This window comes from Arvicola amphibius, chromosome 1, assembly GCF_903992535.2.
Source record: "Arvicola amphibius chromosome 1, mArvAmp1.2, whole genome shotgun sequence".
NCBI lineage: Eukaryota > Metazoa > Chordata > Mammalia > Rodentia > Cricetidae > Arvicola > Arvicola amphibius.
In genome coordinates this window covers 90,725,565-90,742,790 of record NC_052047.1, presented here as the reverse complement: position 1 = coordinate 90,742,790, position 17,226 = coordinate 90,725,565, and the positions used below count along the sequence as shown (strand labels likewise).

General features: G+C 42.8%; 1 protein-coding gene across 1 annotated transcript in view; it reads right to left on the bottom strand.

The window, feature by feature from the left end:
* The window catches only part of Efemp1 (EGF containing fibulin extracellular matrix protein 1), a 61,923-nt gene extending 44,950 nt beyond the window's left edge, over positions 1 to 16,973 (bottom strand). The window contains exons 1-4 of the mRNA XM_038338298.1: positions 16,850 to 16,973; positions 15,584 to 15,673; positions 6,466 to 6,514; positions 5,939 to 6,325 (exon numbers count right to left, since the gene is read on the bottom strand). Of these exons, the coding sequence (XP_038194226.1) occupies positions 5,939 to 6,325; positions 6,466 to 6,514; positions 15,584 to 15,664 (517 nt within the window). The 5' untranslated portion in view covers positions 15,665 to 15,673; positions 16,850 to 16,973. The remainder of the gene's footprint in view (positions 1 to 5,938; positions 6,326 to 6,465; positions 6,515 to 15,583; positions 15,674 to 16,849) is intronic.
* Positions 16,974 to 17,226: the final 253 nt, after the last annotated feature.

Here is a 17,226-nt window from a genome sequence, read left to right as displayed (position 1 = left end):
ATCCATTTAAAATGAAAGAAATAACAGGAATATTTCCCTAGCCTCTAAGATGCTGAATGTGTTAGCTCAAGGTTTTTAGAGAAGTACATGCATAATTACTTCTTCCTTTTTCAAAATAGTATTTTAGCTATAAATACACAGAGGGTGGAGGCTTTGTCTGTAAGCCTAAGAAGGTGACATGTCGGAGTATGTGCATGTGCATGAGTGCATGTGCCTGGGCTTTCATGTGCACGACATGGCCTGCATGTTAAAGTCAGAGGGCAATGTTTTGGAGTCAGCTTTTTTTTTCAGTGTTATGGACCCAGAGGTCAAACTCAGATTGTTAGAGTTGGTGACAAGTGCCTTTATTCACTGAACCATCTTGAGTTCATTCTTGATGGCCTAGTTAGTTTCTTTCATTAATTAGTAGTTGTCTCTGTGAAAGGTGACCAAGTTAATATCTTTTCTTTTCTTACAAGCGAGGCAAAATATCCCAGTTTTTGTAAGTTCAATTAAACACACGCATTCCTTTAAATACGACAATTCATATTTTCTCTTTCTGCCAGTTTCAAAATGATTTTCCCCTACAAAGCTGTACTCAGAAAACTTTATATGACAAAAAATTCTTTCTTAACTTCAACTAGTGCCTCCTAACTCCATTCTTTGAGGAAGACCACATAGGGACAGCAATGTGGAAAACAAGAGGCCAGCCACCTATGGGTTCTAATGTATCTCCTATCCATCCAACTTGCTTTTCTACACAAGTTTCTGTTGTCTTTGAGGTGGATGATATCACATGGACTTCAGATACTTAACACGGAAATGACCATGTTATTGTGTATCTATGAGGGTAATGCCAGCCACTTACAACTCTTAGTATGTCTGGCTCCGCTATTGAACCCTCCTTTGTCAAGAATTACTTTAAAAATGCCATGATGTGATCTTTGGAAGTTGTATCATATCTCAAGCCTTCTGTTTTTTTTTCCCCACAAAACTGAAAACTCTAGAAAAGCATGTGGAAAAGATTAAGACTTTCATGTTTTTATTAAACTGCTAAGACATAGACAATTGGTTATATATTTATTAAAAAATCTAATGGTGGCTCCATTGGACATGTGATTGGCGTGATGCGTTTGAAAGCACTGTTTAGGACAGAAACACAATAGAGACCATAGCACTTGTGTAAGAAGTTCTCAGTTCTGGACTGTGTGATGACATATACCTGTTGAAAAATATGTGTGAAGAAAAGAAATAGTTTTTGTACAACTATGATTCATGTGTAGCTTTCATTTATCCTAATCCAGACAGTCAACGTAAATGTGTTTGGCTTATTGGACACACTTTTGCAGCATTTAAAAGGGAGCAGAGAGGCTTATTAAAACAGAGTTCCTCGAATGGCATGGTGGCATCAGGGATCTAGGTCCTTGGAGCACACTGTTGCTGTAAGCAGAGGCCCTCCCACTTTCACACTGGTTATGAAACACTATTTTATGCTGCTGGCCTGGAATGAGGACGTCACACATCTGCAGGCAATTAAAAGGAGCTGGGCTGCATATTTGATTAGCTCAATAATAAATGGGCACAAGCATGACTGGACTTATATTAGTCAGATCCCTAGACAGATTATTCTGTTGTTATCATATTATAACTCTTTTTTATCAACAATTAAGTAAATCCACATTTATGGGCACTTTGCAAAATTGGGAGGTGGGAAGAAATCCAATTTTAAGCCTTAGGTCATTAAAGAACCTTTAACACTACTTTTGTACATAAGCCCAGTACAGAACCCCAAGCCCAAATTTTAGAAATTGTTGAATTATTTAGAACAGCTTAGATTAAATACTCTGGTGTGTATATAATAGATAGCTATGTATTTATATTTTCTATAAGCAAAGTGTCTAATAATTTTTATTTGTAAATAAAAATTACCCAGAGAACTGAAATTATGTATTTTAATATGCAAAAAACCTTTGTAAGGTAGTCTAAATATATCTTTTGGTACTTAATTAATTTAATAAATGTAAGAAAAACTTCATCCAGTAACCTGAAAAATAGCTAAATGACTACTTAAAAGCACAACTTTCCAATTAGTCAGAGAGCACATAACACGTCTGTGACAATACTGTAAACCTGGACCCTAGATATGTGGCTAGTGGCTTTAGAAAGATACTTTTTCCTTTTCTATTAATTAAATATGTCTGTTCCTATGAGGCTTTTTTGAGATGCTTTAAAATGAAATAGGATTATATCACTTCCCTCTTCTCTTTCCACCCTCCAGCCCCTCCCAGATATGCTCCCTCAACCCCTCCCAAGTCCTACCCTCACTCCCAAAAGGATAACCTATATTCTTTGGTTATTATTGTCACATATATATATGCACAATATATAAATACAACTTACTGAGTCCATTTTGTTGGTGGTGTGTATATGATTTTGGGGTTACCCACTCTCAGTTGGTTAATGAAAAAGGAGCTCATCCCTAATAGTCAGGAAGTGGAAACAACCTAAACGTTCTTCAATAGACGAATAGATGATAAAAAAATGTGATATTTGAACAGACTGGAATACTATTTACCTACAAAGAAAATATGAAACCACAAAGTTTTTAGATAAGAGGATAGACCTAGAAAAGACTATACTGAGTAAGGACCAGAAAACCCCTGAAGCATGTTCTCTCTCATCTGTGGTTCCTAGTCCCAATCCTCAGAGAGGAAGACAGGACCTAGAGTAGCCACAGTGACCACAGGTGGTGGGAGTGCAGGGTGGAAAGGTGCTGGGTTTGGAAGCACATAGCAGGATACAGGTGACGTGAAGAGGGGAACTCCAACTGGGGAGGAGGGAGGTCAGTACAGAAGAAGAAGGGATAAAGGACAAAGAACACCAAGGTTGCTTGATAAACTTCAATGAATCATTTTATATTTACATAAAATTATACAGAATGCATATAAAGTGTGTGTGTCTCTGTGTTTCTCTTTGTGTGTGTGTCTGTGTGTTTTTCTCTGAATGTGTGTCTAAGTGTGTATGTGCTTGAGTGTGTGTGTGCCTGTGTCTGTGTGTGTATGTGTCTGTAGTGCTTGAGTGTGCATGTGTGCCTGTGTCTGTATGTGTATGTGTGTCTCTGTGTATGTTTATGTGTTACTCTGTATGTCTGTGTGTGTGCCTATATGTGTGTATATGTGTGTGTGTCATAAAGGAAGTTAAACCACTCTGACTGTAGTGTTCCCCATAAGAATCACAGACTAACAAAAACCTTGGTAACTGGGTACAAGAAACCTCCTTTTGAATGGTTGGTCACGGTAGTCCAAGTGATTCCCAAAAGATATAGATTATTAATGTAGCCATTGGTTGCCTCTCAGGGGTTGAGTTTTGTTTCCATTGATGAAAACATCACACACTGAGAGCACATGATTCAGATGACTCAAACTGGATCTGACCTGAAAACCTCTTTCCTGTGGTCTCGCCTTCATGGTCCAGAAAATACTATGCAAGCTTCCAAGGGAGGGAAGCAATTAAACAGTTCTACCCAGATGCAGCACCTAGGAACCATGGCAATAATCAGAAAGATACCCATAAAGATGCAATATGTGATGCTGACATGTTGGTGGTAACCAGCAGCTGCCTAACGGGACTTAAAGCCCATGCACCAGAAGGAAAGTCATGCCAATTTTATAAGCCTAGCAGATTTCCGGGGCCAGTGACCTTATGGGTATTAGGAAAGAATCGACTACATCACTTGGTTAGTCCAACACAATTTCTTACTACACTCTAAATCTTATCCTTACACAGTGTAGTTACCATACTTCACCTTAGAGCAAGTGGAGACTATCAGAGAAAAACACAACCGGACACAAGGCAGAGGTCAACATATTGTGGTGAGCTTAGCACCTACAGATACATCAGCATCACAGTTCCCGGAGCTGTGGGGATTAGCGGCAGAGAAAAGATTGTGAAAGCCAGAACACTAGGGCATCTGCTGGGAAACAGCCTCTCCTAGAAATGGCTGAACAAGCAAGACTGGATCAACAGCAATATCAATGGGCAGGCTAACAAGGATGGGGCAATTTCAAGGGGTCCCACCCCAGGACATAGAAGCACAGGTAACTAGTTTAAATATTTTAAAGGAAAATTACACAGGATCTCATTTTCACTGTTCACAAGTGTGTTTCTGCTATACCTGATGTATGTCTTGGATTTGCTGTAATCTAAAATTTCTTCACTCAGTCTTAGACATTGTTCCGCAATTCAGCCAGAAGTATTAATGATGAGCCATGAGCTACTTTGATAAATAGCCCACTCTTCACCTGTTTTTTTTCTTCCAGGTATCATTACAGTATATAATACCGAAAGGGCTAAAAATAGCTCAGAATGTAAAAATCTAAACAACTTCACCAAAGATATTTTATTTCAGATAAAATACCACCAAAACTTTCAAGCTAATGTATTTAAATAACTCAGCTAAAAGATGGACTATCTGAACCAAACTGAAGGCATTTTTCCACCAGTATTCATCCGAATACATATATTCTCATATAACCTCATCAGTTTATCTCATTGTCATAACCCTAAATTAGATACCAAAATACCAAGCAGATGCTGAAGCATTCATCATCAATACTGGAATTCTGACTCATGACAGTAACACAAAACAGATGCTCTTCTGAGGTCCCCTGAAAGGTGACACCGTCACTGCATGAGTTTGCTCTTGATGTGGGGTGACTTAAAATTTGCCCACAAAATATCAAATAATAAAAACCAGAACAGGGCGAATTCCTCACTTAACTTAGAAGCCATTGAAAAGCTCCTGTTTCTATTTTGAAGACAGAACAAAACACTAGAGAAGAGACCATGTCCCTGATGCTTGATGGTACTACCTCTTGAGAGATTCATGACCTCATTCATGACCAGGCAGAAGGGCAGGGCTCCTAAGCCCCATCCCTTGCCCAGTGTGGATGGTGATGACAGGCCTGCCCATCCTAGGGGATCTACCTACTCAGCCCCTAGCAATGTGAAAGGAGTCTGGGATCTCATAGAATCCGTTCTTAATAAAAGAATCATCACCCGAGCAGTTCTGAGAGAATTTGCCAAGAAGGAAAAGGCAAACAATCTTTTAGCACAGTCTAGTTAGTTAATATCTTACATATCTTCAGAGCCTACGATTCTTATCGCTCTGCTAGCATGACCCCTCAGCTGTTTCTAGCATATGCAGTGATGTGTACTCTGTGGAAATAAACAGAGAAGCCCAGGCATATGGTGCCGTGGTGCATGCAGTAGAAATAAAATGTGTTGAAATGAGACCTTTAAAAGAAACAGCCTCGTGAATGCAGAGCTGCCCGCCAAGGTGGAGATTTCCTCTTGATTGGGGAAAACAAATTAGTGGTAACTCCAACGGCAAAAAAACAAAACAAAAAAGGTTGAGAAACCGAAGGGGGACGTTTATGGAGTAGGTCAACAGCACAGTTTCAAATTCCAAACAAATAACCGGACCCCTCTGCCCAGCAGCCATGACTCTGGCACCTCTCTGCTTGGGCTTAAAAGCCAGCTCTGTGCCTAACACCTGTGACCTCCACTTCTCAAACTTGGCTGCATACTGGAACCGCACTGGGAGCTTTAAAGAAATATTGATGCCTGGAATTCATCCTGAGGGAGTGTTGTTTAATTGTGCTAGGGCGTGGCTTGGCCACTGAGAAGCCTTAAAAGGCTCCTAAGTGACTATAAATAGAGCAGTGAGTTGGGACCCACTGGTGAAGTTTCGAAGGCACAGCTTCCGTGTCCGTAAAAGAATAATGAATTCACGAGCAAGTACCTTTTAGGAGTATGGCAATGATGGGGTATGCTACTGTGGACGAGGCACTTGTCACCCTGTCCTGTGTGGGAAGCCCTTGATCAATGGGAGCTATTACATCCTCACCGGGAGGTACCCTTGGGCAAGAACTTACTTGTCAGTATACGTCACGCTCACCTTGGCACACGTTATGCTCACTCTGCTCGTAGCCTGCTGCACACTGGATCCGGTGGGAAGGGTTGGCACCTATACGCTGAGGGTCAGCTGGGTTCCTCCGGATGACAAAATTATTTCGGCCGGTCTGCACTTCAGGGCCAGCAACTGCAGTGGCACTGGCTATGACACCACCTCCAGGCATCACACCGCTGGTTGCCACGCTACTGGCAGTTATGCTTCCGGTAGCGGCCCCCGATGGTACTTCCGCAGCTGGTGTTTCTTGCTGAGGTTGTTCGTTATTGACAATAATTTGGGCTGTTTTAGGAAGGCAGAGGTATCCTCCATAGTGGTTGACACATTTCATCCCACCTTTGCAAGCGTCTGGGACAATGTCACATTCATCAATATCTGTAGTCAGTAATAAAATAAGTCAGCAAGCTTCTCAGCGGATAGTGTGTGGGTTAGCACGCAAGGACTAGAAAGGGAAACACGTGAGAGACGGAGACTGGGAGCTGTTCGTGGACAGCGAGGCTTTGAAGCAAGCTTACCTTTGCACTGCTGTCTTACAGGGTCCCACTCATATCCGTCGGTGCATTGCTGTAAAGAAAATATCAGACATGGAGCCGGGAGACAATGAATGGCTTCCCTAAGACGCTACCGTGAAAGGGCTATCTGAGTCTTGGAACCCTAGAGAAACGAGATGGGCAGTTAGTTCCACATTCTCCCCTCTAAGACACGTATGGCTAATGGGCAGCTTAGGGGTCCCTTTTTTCCCTTCACTTGGCCTGTTTCCATGGTGTGTTTGGGACAGTTGTCCATCACCATCTTCTTAGAATTTCTTTCCCTCTTTCAAGACTGCTCACCCCAAATATTTCCGACTGATATTTTTTGTTGCTCCCTCTCCCTGCTTTGCATTGTAAACTTCACAAAAAACCCATGATTGAGAAAAAGGTCAACTGGGCTCCCTGTTTTCTCCCATCCTGAATTCTTGCATCTCTCTAAATCTTCCTGAGGAGCTGTGTAGCAGAACCCAGCCCACTGCTGCTCGGGTCCTGTGCACACATAGCTGTTCCTCTCTTCAGGCTAGTGGAGCCTAGTTCAAGCTGTCGGGCGTTCTCAGGCACGCCCCGCGTGGTTGATTAAAGTCAAGTAAATGACCCCCAATATCTAGGTCACACATTCTTTGCCCAACCACAAGACTCCTTCCTCTCTCACCTCCTTGTGGTAACAGAGACATCCTGACAGCCACTTGTACTATGGACTACTCATCAACGGCCTGGCCTATAGCTCTTCTCCTTTCTCTGAAACACATCTGAAGGGACCCCTCACTCTGCCACGTGGGCCTGAGCTCTCCTGAGAGCCCCGACTGTCTGTCTATGGCAGGGAGCCTTAGCTCTCAGAGCCTCCCTCATGCCTTCTGTTTGTCTGTTAATGTCTCTCCCATTAATCTCCTCAAACTCCAGATATTAAAACATTTGCCACAGTGCTGTGACTAGAAGGGGGTACCACTGAAGAAGATCATCCTTTGGGGGGGGGGGGGGGCTCTACCCTTGCTGCTGCTTTCTCCATCCCTACACCCTCCTCTGGTCTCCACTGGGGAGGTTTTTGGGTTCACCAGGAGCTCTGACTGTCTGCTGACTTTATTCTGGTTCTGGGTCAGATGCTCCCCTGAACTTGGACTGGACTCCATAGCCCTAAAGCAACGGACTCTCACCCTTTCTGACAACTTCCTTCCCCAGAAGGAAAATGGATGCTGGAAACCTCTTAACGGATTTTCTATTTTATGTCAGAACTCTTCCAGACTGTACGTGCACTGGCAAGTACTTATAGGGTCTGCTCCCAGAGTTCTTTTAGACCTTAGGAAGGGCTTTCCTCTCTGCCATTCATGTAATGCTTTCCTCCTTCGTTCTACTAAAATTCCACTCCCCAAAGCCTCTTTTTCTGATTGGCTGGAAACTGCAGTTTTTCTCTGTGAGAGATAACAAATCTTCCTCTTTTCAAGACAGACACCCTGCTCCAATCACATGAGAATAGCGCTTACTTTTCCTAAATTGGTGTCTCCAGATTCTCTTCCTTTGCCCTCTGCTCCTCTGATCTCAAGGAAGTTCAGTGCTGCCCCCTCCTTCCCTGTGAGAGCTTCTCTGTGAATTCTTCCTGTTTCTCTGCTTTTGGCCCTTTCTTTCTGATCTCCACATGAACATTCTTTTCAGGGCCTTTCCTCTCCCTGTGGGCCGCCTTCCAGGATTTCTCTCCAGGGCTGTTCTGGAACTGGCAGTACGTGGTGCCGCTGGTTCCTACGCAATTTCATTCTTTGCCCAACCAGCAGGCTCCTAAATTTTGTCTGTAGTCTCCAGATTCTCTTCAGTCACACCTCCTCCCTTCCCCTTCTCTCCAGGAACTACACACCTGAGACATGAAGGTCTACATCCTCCCCCACCCCTTGGATCCCTGTAGCTCTCAGTTGCAAGTGGCAAAACCTTTGCTGAAACTGCCCAAACTGGCTCCAGGCCAAGGGGCCTGCTGCTGCTAGGTCTGCTCAGATGCAGAACTTCACTGGATGCTCTGCCCTTCTCAGGGTTGAATGAAATCATGTTACTTAAGCGTGTGCCATTTGTTTATGGGCTGCATGCTTATGTTTCTTGGCTTGGGCTCATGAGCCACATGTATGTCACTTATATTTAGATGCCATTCTGTATTCCAAGAAAAAAAAACTAAATAGAACCTGTAGTTACTGCAATTGAGTGCTATGTACCTGATTTTAAGATATGGGTATGCGCACAAGTGGGTTTGTATATATGTTTACAAACGTTTAAAGACACAGGGGTTTTTGCACAGACATGCGGGGACCTTCACAAACAACCGCCTGTGCTTGCTTACGTCATAAATGTCAACTTCTCTTTCACAGTGACTTCAGGTGACCTCCATGCTGTCCATACCTATGTCTGCTAGATATTTGAATACAACGTGCATGTTCTGTGTTTCAAATATGGTTTGTTAAGCTTTCATTTAGAAGATTATTGTTTGCAAGATTTTATTGAACATTAGGCACAAAAAAAATCATCAAATTAAAAAGAGATATAAAGGTTATGTGTACAAAATGTGTAAGTCCATTTTAATCTTTGTTCATAACAAAGGTTAGAAAGGGTTATTGTCTTCAGACAAAAGATTTTTATATGGGAAATTTATTATGAAAGATGGTTTATAACGTAGTTGAAATATAATTCATTATAAGTGCTATAGCCAAAATTCTAAGTATCGAGATAAAAATCAATGTTCTAGTTCTCTGTCTTGTTACAATAAGTTTTCCTTAAGCATATGCCTTAATTCTTCTATTTTTGTGAGTGTGTCGTATGCATGTATGTGTGTAAGTTTGCACATGTGTAGGTGTATGTGCATACATGCTTGTGGGAGTTGAAGGTGGAAGCCATGAATGATCTCAGTTATTTGTCTACCTTATTCAATGAGGCAGACTCTCTCAATCAGAGCCAGAGCTCCCTGATATGGGCAGTCTCACCACCATCTCTAGTCTACCTTATGACTGATGCAGACTCTCTCAATAACACCCAGAGTTCCCTGATATGGGTAGTCCCACTAGCCCACCTGCTCTGGGGAATCCATGGGCATTTCTTTCCAGGGCTGGAATTATAGACAAGCTGCCACATTTGCCCAGCACGTATGTGGTTCTGGGGATCCAAATGCTTGTCTTTACATTTGCATGGCAGATGACTGAACTATCTCCCCAGCCTCTAGCTTCCTGAAGTATTAATTTTTCTCTTAATAATATTTATAAAAGCTAGATTTAGGATTTATTTAATTCATTTATTTATGCATATGTGTGTAGGCTCATGTGTGCCATGGTTCATGTATGGAAATCAGAGGACAATTTTTGGGGCTCAGTTCTCCCTTTCTACTGTATGGGACTTGGGATTGAATGCAGTTTGTCAGGCATGGCAGCAAGTGCCTTTACCTACTGAAAATCTCACTGTCCAAGAATTTTATTATAGTAAGTGAGATATTTAAACCCTGTGATTAGATTTCTCCAAATGCTAAACATGTTTTCCTATTGTATGAAGCCTTCACTTGCTGGTACTAACTGTCTTAACACTAGGAAAGGTTCTGTTGTGAAAAAGTCTTACTGCTGAGATATTCCTGCTAAGTTAAACACTAATTATCAAACTTATTCTGGTAGACAAATGATTAATATCTACTTATTAATTTGACCCCTTATACGAATTTTTATTGTAACTATGATTCTCAGTTCTCCAGAGGGCTAATTCAATAAATAACTACCATTAGTAAATTGTGAATTTTTCAAAATAAGCCCGTGGAAAGTGAAGACAATGAGAAGATTTCACTAAGCAAAAGAAGACCCCTCCAGTCTAGAGGGAGAATATTGTGTTTCCTTATTTCTTCATTTCTGCTATCTGTAAAAGACATTTGAAATTTAGCTTGGTACATTCCTAATACTAAGGTAAATATTATATTGTATTCTTAATTAAATCATGCTTTTGATGTAGCTGTTTACTTACTCAGATCCCTTACCCTACTTGGACTAACTTCACATCTTTAAACATCTCAAATGTTTCACTGTCTTTGAAAAGGATAAAACAAATCTAATTTGAAATTGACCAAAATTTATTTTAAATCTTCTGAAAGAAACTCTATTTGTGGGTTATCCATAATTTAATCCAAACTCTTAAGCCAAATCCCAACCTTTTCTAATTTAAGAAAATAATACCTGAGTCCAACCACTTAGATTACTCCTCTTCTGCCTTTTATTCAATTTGCTACAGTTGGGAATAACTAAAGATTTGAAATGACCTTTTCCAGACTACACTAGAGCAACTGTTTTCTTCATTTACTTTATCTTTACTTCAAGATGTTCTATACAGGTGATGGTGGTACACGCCTTAAATCCCAACACCTGGGAGGCAGAGGCAGGTGGATCTCTGTGAGTTCAAGTCCTGCCTGGTCTACAGAGCTATATCCAAGACAGCAAGAGCTACACAGATAAAAAACTCTTTCTTGACAAAAACAAACCAAAATAAAACAGAAAAATAGGTAACAGAGAAACTTGTGCCCCATCTCTAAGGTCACCTCTCTGTTCATTGCTCTGGAAAGGGCAGCCAAGCTCTTAGTGAGTCTGGTAGGGAGGATACTATGCCTACCCCTACTTTTTTTTTTTTTTAAAAAAAAAAACAACCCAGCACTCAGGAGGAGGAGACAGGCAGATCTTTGTGCGTTCAAAGCCAGCCTGGTCTATAGCAAGAGTTCCAGGACAGGCTCCAAAGCTACAGAGAAACCCTGTCTCGAAAAACCAAAAGAGAAAAAAAGAATAAAGATGTACTATGTTTTTGATTATGTTAATATGGGACATAGTACTTCTCTTGCATCAGCTATGAAGAACAGGACAAAAAAAAATCAAACCAGGTTATTACGACTAATTAAGATGATTCAGGAATTTCTTCTGTCACAGCTTTAGTAACGATGCCTCTCTCCCAAGACCCAGCTTTCTGACTATTCTAGGAATGGCCTTCCTGGCAACGGAATACACGGAACAATATTTCTCATGTTCCTTCAAAAGCTGTTCCACAAGTGATTGCTGTGTGGTCGGCACTTCAGCAGTGAGTGTGGACAGGTCCAAGGCTATCTTCCCTCTAACTCCAGGATAGACCCTCACACTCGGCAGGAGACAGCCATATTGAGCATGGTGTTCAGTATCTCAATCCCCTCCATATAAAGTTATTCCTCTATTTTTTATATAAATAAAAAGTTAGGGATATTAGAACCTGGACCAACTGCTGCCCATGTGGTTTTGTTTCCTTTCACCCTCATAGTTCATTCTGTATACATGAACTCGTAGACTCTAAGCAATCGGGGGTTACTAGGGACACACCCTTTATAATGGATGCCTGTTAGCTAAATGCCAAGCCCCAACCTCAAGATTCTCCCATCAACATCTTATTCATCTTAATTCAGCAAAAATGCAAGACATACCCCCCTCCCCTGCTTCCCATGAAGCAGAGCCAGCCTGAGACACATGTGTACTGTGGAGTACGAATCAACCACATGCATGATAGCCCCTCTTGCTAAAACTTGTATGTGTAGAAGGGACCTTGCCCACACTGCCACATGAGCTTGGGCACTCCCTAGAGACTCCAGCATGCTGTTTATCTGTCTATAGCATTAGGGTCTGAAATCCTCTCAGAAGAGAGCCTCTGTCATGCTGCAAGCCCCCTATGTGTCTCCTCCACACTGTGAACCCCAAACTTGTCACCGAGTATGTAGCTTCCCTGACACCCTGACTTTGAGTTCACCTCCAGGTCTGGCCCTAGCTCTAGTTTTTCACTGAACAACCACCAAGCAGCTGCTCACACCAGGCTTTGTCCCAGGCCTGGGAATTCAAGATGGCGAAGACCTTGTCATTTTCCTCTGACAGCTCATGGGCCAGAAGAGCAGGTGGGTAGGGAATGAGTTATACCAATATGTCAGGGGTGCTTTTGTGTGGGAGGAGACAGGAGGAAAGTTCTTGCAGAGATAGCGAGAGTGAACTAGGATTTCCTGAAGGTCAATTTTCCCCCAGGGAGCTGTGGAAATTCTAGGAATGGGGATCATTATGAACGGAGTCATGAAATTATTGAGGAGGCAAAAAGTTCTGTTTGGAGTTGAGGTCAGCAAGGCAGGCCGCACTGAACCCAGGAAGTCTTCCTTCTCCTTGAGAGTGAGGAACTAGATTCTACCCTGAAGGTAGGATTCCCAGGTTTTACTAGGCCTCCGAATCCCTTGGCGTGCTAGTTGAATGAGACTCTTTGGCTCTCAAGGATCTGACTCCGTCAGTCTAGATAGGATGCCTGGAATCTGATTCCTTGGCAAGTACTTCAGACAATGGCCATGAAGGTCGTCTGTAGATTACACCCTGAGAAGTACTTCAGACAATGGCCATGAAGGTCGTCTGTAGATATCCGAGAAACACCACTAGAGAAGGTAAGAAGCCTCGGCAGAATTTTTAAACTCAGGGAGTGGTTTGATCAGATGGTATCTGTGAAAGTCGAAGTGAAGAGGATGCTTCAGGCAGACTCCCAAAAGTAGAGCAGACAAATTCATTAACTAGAAGCGAGAACTGACTGTACACATAAACGCTTAGCATGTACCTATCTGGTGGAGGCACCCAAGTCAAGTCAGCTGTTTTAGTGACATGTGAAACCTACTAGGGTGAAAACTCAGCTCACATTATCCCTTCCACTGATTTGTCTTGGTTTTTCCAACACTGTTTAAGGTACACCATCAAGCTCTGATCACTCCTCCATGTCTATATTACCCATACGAGTCTTCCTGGCTTCTCAATGAGGCAGGACTCCTTATGCTTACATTCGGTGCACAGTAGCCATTCTGGTCAGGTTTACAACCCCACCTATGAACTCACAGTGACTCAGACATGCTCCTCTTCCCCATCCACTCTACAATCACTTCCATGTGTCTTGGAGACCATGTCAGGCCTTCCTAGAACAATCTGAGCTCACAACCTCCATCCAGGGGCCATTCCAGGTCTTGCTAGCACAATCTGAACTCAGAAACTCCAAGAGGCTGTTCCAGCCTTCCTATAACAGTTGATCCCAGAACCTCCATCAAGAGCCAACATTAAGTTATTCTCTTTTACACTAGCGCTGACTTTAACCACTTTTGCCTTTCCTTGTCTTTGGTGATTTGTATAATCTATGATAATTTTATTGAGAAGCCTTGTAGTTTTTAACAATATCTTCCCCAACATAGAGGGCTGAATTGTCTCAATAAACCAATAACTCTAACCACTTTTGATAGTGAAAGAGTTGTTTATGTAGATATTTGTCCAGTAGTAGTTTAGTGAACCCGATTATCTCTAATATGAAAGGGGAACATAAGACTGTCTCTTTTGTAGATACCAATCTTTCAAACCATGTCAAGATGGCAATTCATTTGATAATGGCGTGATGAATAAGGAAAACTTGCAGTTTGTTTTAGGTATTTATCACATTAAATTACTGCATTAAATATGGCTCTACTATTAAACATGTCTGCTTGAACGAAGTTGGTTTCCCTCCTTGCTGGCTGTGTAACCTTAAATCAAGTGGATAACCTTTCTGTCCTTCTATCCCACCATCAACAGGATAGTGCCACTCACCTGACCCTTGGCTGCAAGGGGGCAGAGATTGTGTTCATACTGAGGTGACTAAGCCTGGCTAATCACTTCTGCTCTCTGAACCATCAGTTGTTAGGCATACACATCTTACAAGAGGATAGACTTTTATCTCTCAGCACAAAGCGGGCATCCTATCTGGAAGACCTTCACATTAACAATCCTAAAACTGTAGCATTATAACTCACAATGGATACTTTCTGCTAAAAAGAAATAAGATTTAGGTGATTGGAAAAAGGAGGAGGTATAAGATAAGCAATTCTAAAAGCAGTAATAACTGCCTAGGCAATTGAGATGGACAGATCATGCATCCAAGGCTAGACTGGTCTACATGGTGATTTCTAGGAGAGAGTCTCAGGAAAAATGAGCAAACTCTTTTATTAGATCGATAATAGCTTATTGAGAAGGTAGTAAGTTTATCCTGAGTAGCAAAAAAATATTTTCATTTGAAGATAAACAGCACATTTTCATTTTTCTTTATTTTCATGTTAACACAGTATTTTCACTAACCGATTTTGTTAACAGTTGATGTGAACAGAAGAAGGGAACATCTGCTGAATGGGTAATAATGTTATAGGGATAACATAATGCAAAAGTGAGATAATGTTTATTATTAGTAATTGATATTAGCTCACTTCTGAGTTTTATTATGAAAACATTTGCATTCTTTTTAGTAGGATTACTTAATTTTAAAAATTGGAAAGAAGCAGAAAAATGTGTTTTTCATATACTCACCCAGGACACATGTCATTCATCTGAAACACAAAACAGAGGACCCAGCACCTCATCACAGTGAGGTGAGCCCTGGCCTGCTCTCTCCTTACACACTGGGCAGTGGGTGGGCCAGATGTTTTAAATATTTTATCAAACATTGGCTATACTGGTGCAGCTAATTAATTGATCAGATTTGACTCAGAAATCCCAGAGATGCCAATAGAAGTTACAAGACCAGGAGGCACACAGTGTATTTTAAATCCTCTTTAGCAAATGCTGTCTCCTGCTGACAGAGAAACTCTTTGCAGGGTTCTGATGTGAGTAGACAGCCTCCATGAATTCAATAAAGATCACCCATAAGGACAGTGGGCACAGGCACAGATGAAACAGTGTCCTTATGCAATACATTCTTATTTGACTTCAGTGTTCCTCGCATGCATTGATTTCATCTGCATGTATCCAGGCTTCCAGATTCCTCAAACTCATTGATTCATTGAGAGTCATAGAAACATAGAGCTTACATGGATGAAGATATTAAAGTGCTCATTTCCGGTCTTTCGTAAATCCTTCTATTTTGTTTCCCATTTCATCTGAGAATCTGAATGCACCCTTGAAAGAACCCAAAGCAGTTTCTCAGGAATCCCAAATCTGAGTCATATTAAAGTGTTTAAGTTACTTTGCTTTAAAGAACACAGCCCTATTACCCTGACAGAGGCGGGTAAAGGCTGTGTTACAGGCAACCACTCAATACACTTATCTCAAATTCCATCGCCCCTCACCGTGTATGTGATGGTTTCCTCGGTGTCCTGGGACTTGACCATCAGCAGAGTCAGCAAAGTTAGGAAAAGGGTTTGCAACATCGTGACTTTCTAAGGAAAACACAAAGGTATGTTTAGTGTCTGCTGCCTGGAAAATCAAAACTTTAGCAGTGAAGAAACAAGCAAGAGAGGGAGGGTGGAGAGCCCAAGATACCCAGTTTCCAGTCTGCTTTCGCACCCCCGCCCCCAGCCACCGAGAAGAGAAACTGCAGCACCTCGTTTATTCTTTTTCATTCATCCTGAACCAAGGATGTTCAGCGTCTATTTATACCGCACCTACGCATTAGGCTCCAAAACGGGAGTCGAAAGGGGGCTATATAATATGATCAGTTCCAAAAACGACTGTGCGACCCCCTTCCCCCAATCCCCCCGCGGAGGGGAAAATGGGCAGCACCTGTCTGTTCTGTGGAATCTTAGAATACCCACATGGCTCACCTTTAGCTAGTGAAGTTCTTTTTCAGCTCAGTAAAAATACCTGTGAACCAATATGGCCTCAGACTTTCTCTCCCCCCCCCCCCCGCCCGCTCCCCCAAACTCCAAAATACTCAAACAAAACTAGAAGAGTGGTCTCCAAGTTTCTGGTAGAAATTCTCACAGAGCTTCTCACTTCCCGCAGGGCTACTTCTCATATCCCCTCTCTTGAATCACCCTTTCCATCGCGCCCTCAACTTTGTTTCCCAACTCAGGCCATCAGAGATCAGCCACTCAAAGTCACTGATCCCTTGTTCCTTCGTCCCAAGGTCTCAGAATGTGCTACACACTGGTCTAGGCTGCGTAGGGTCAGACATCAGACTGCACCGCAACACCGGGTACCGGTTTTTGGGTGCCTGGCTTGGTGCCTGCAGGGAGTTGAGATCCACTTTCTTAGATGTAAGCTACTAGGCGCCTGTCAGCGTGAATCGCTGAATGCTTTAGCTTCCACCCAGCCGCTGCGCAATCCAGGTGCCTCTCAGATCTTGCACATCCGTCGCTGAACTTTAGAGACCATGGTCACCAGCAAAACTCTCGGGGTTGGTAGCCCGCGCACACACTCTGCCCCATCCCAACAGATGTCACCCAAGTTCCGGCATAGGCTGACAGTTTGCATTCCCAGACCCTCACCTCCACCTCCCTCTCCTCTGCCGGGTTCCACAGACTGGGATAGTTCTTGGGTCACCCCACCACACTCCCGGGTGCAGCCACCGCGGGTGCAGCGCGCACCCTGCGACTTCGGCTTGGGGCTCCTACCTGCGGGGTACCGCGCCACTCTCCTGCCCTGGCAGTGAAGGAGTGCTCAGGGGAGGGCAGCCCGGTGGGTCTGAAATGGCGAGGTCTGGCAGCAGCAGCAGCCACAGGAGGAGGAGAAAGGGAGGAGAAGTAGGGCGAAGGAGGGCGGAGGAGAGAGAGGGAGGCGCAAGCGCCCAGCCCAGGCTGCAGCCCGCGGGAAAGCGCGCCCCTCGGCGTTGGGGTCTGGGGGTGTCCAACTGTCCTCTGCGGTAGGCCCCTCGGTTTCCAGATTCACAAGGATTTGAGACATGATGCTAAATATCACTCCCATAGAGTTTTTTTAGGTTCTACGGAAATGGCTTAATATATATTTTTTAATCTCAAGAAATGATTCCTGG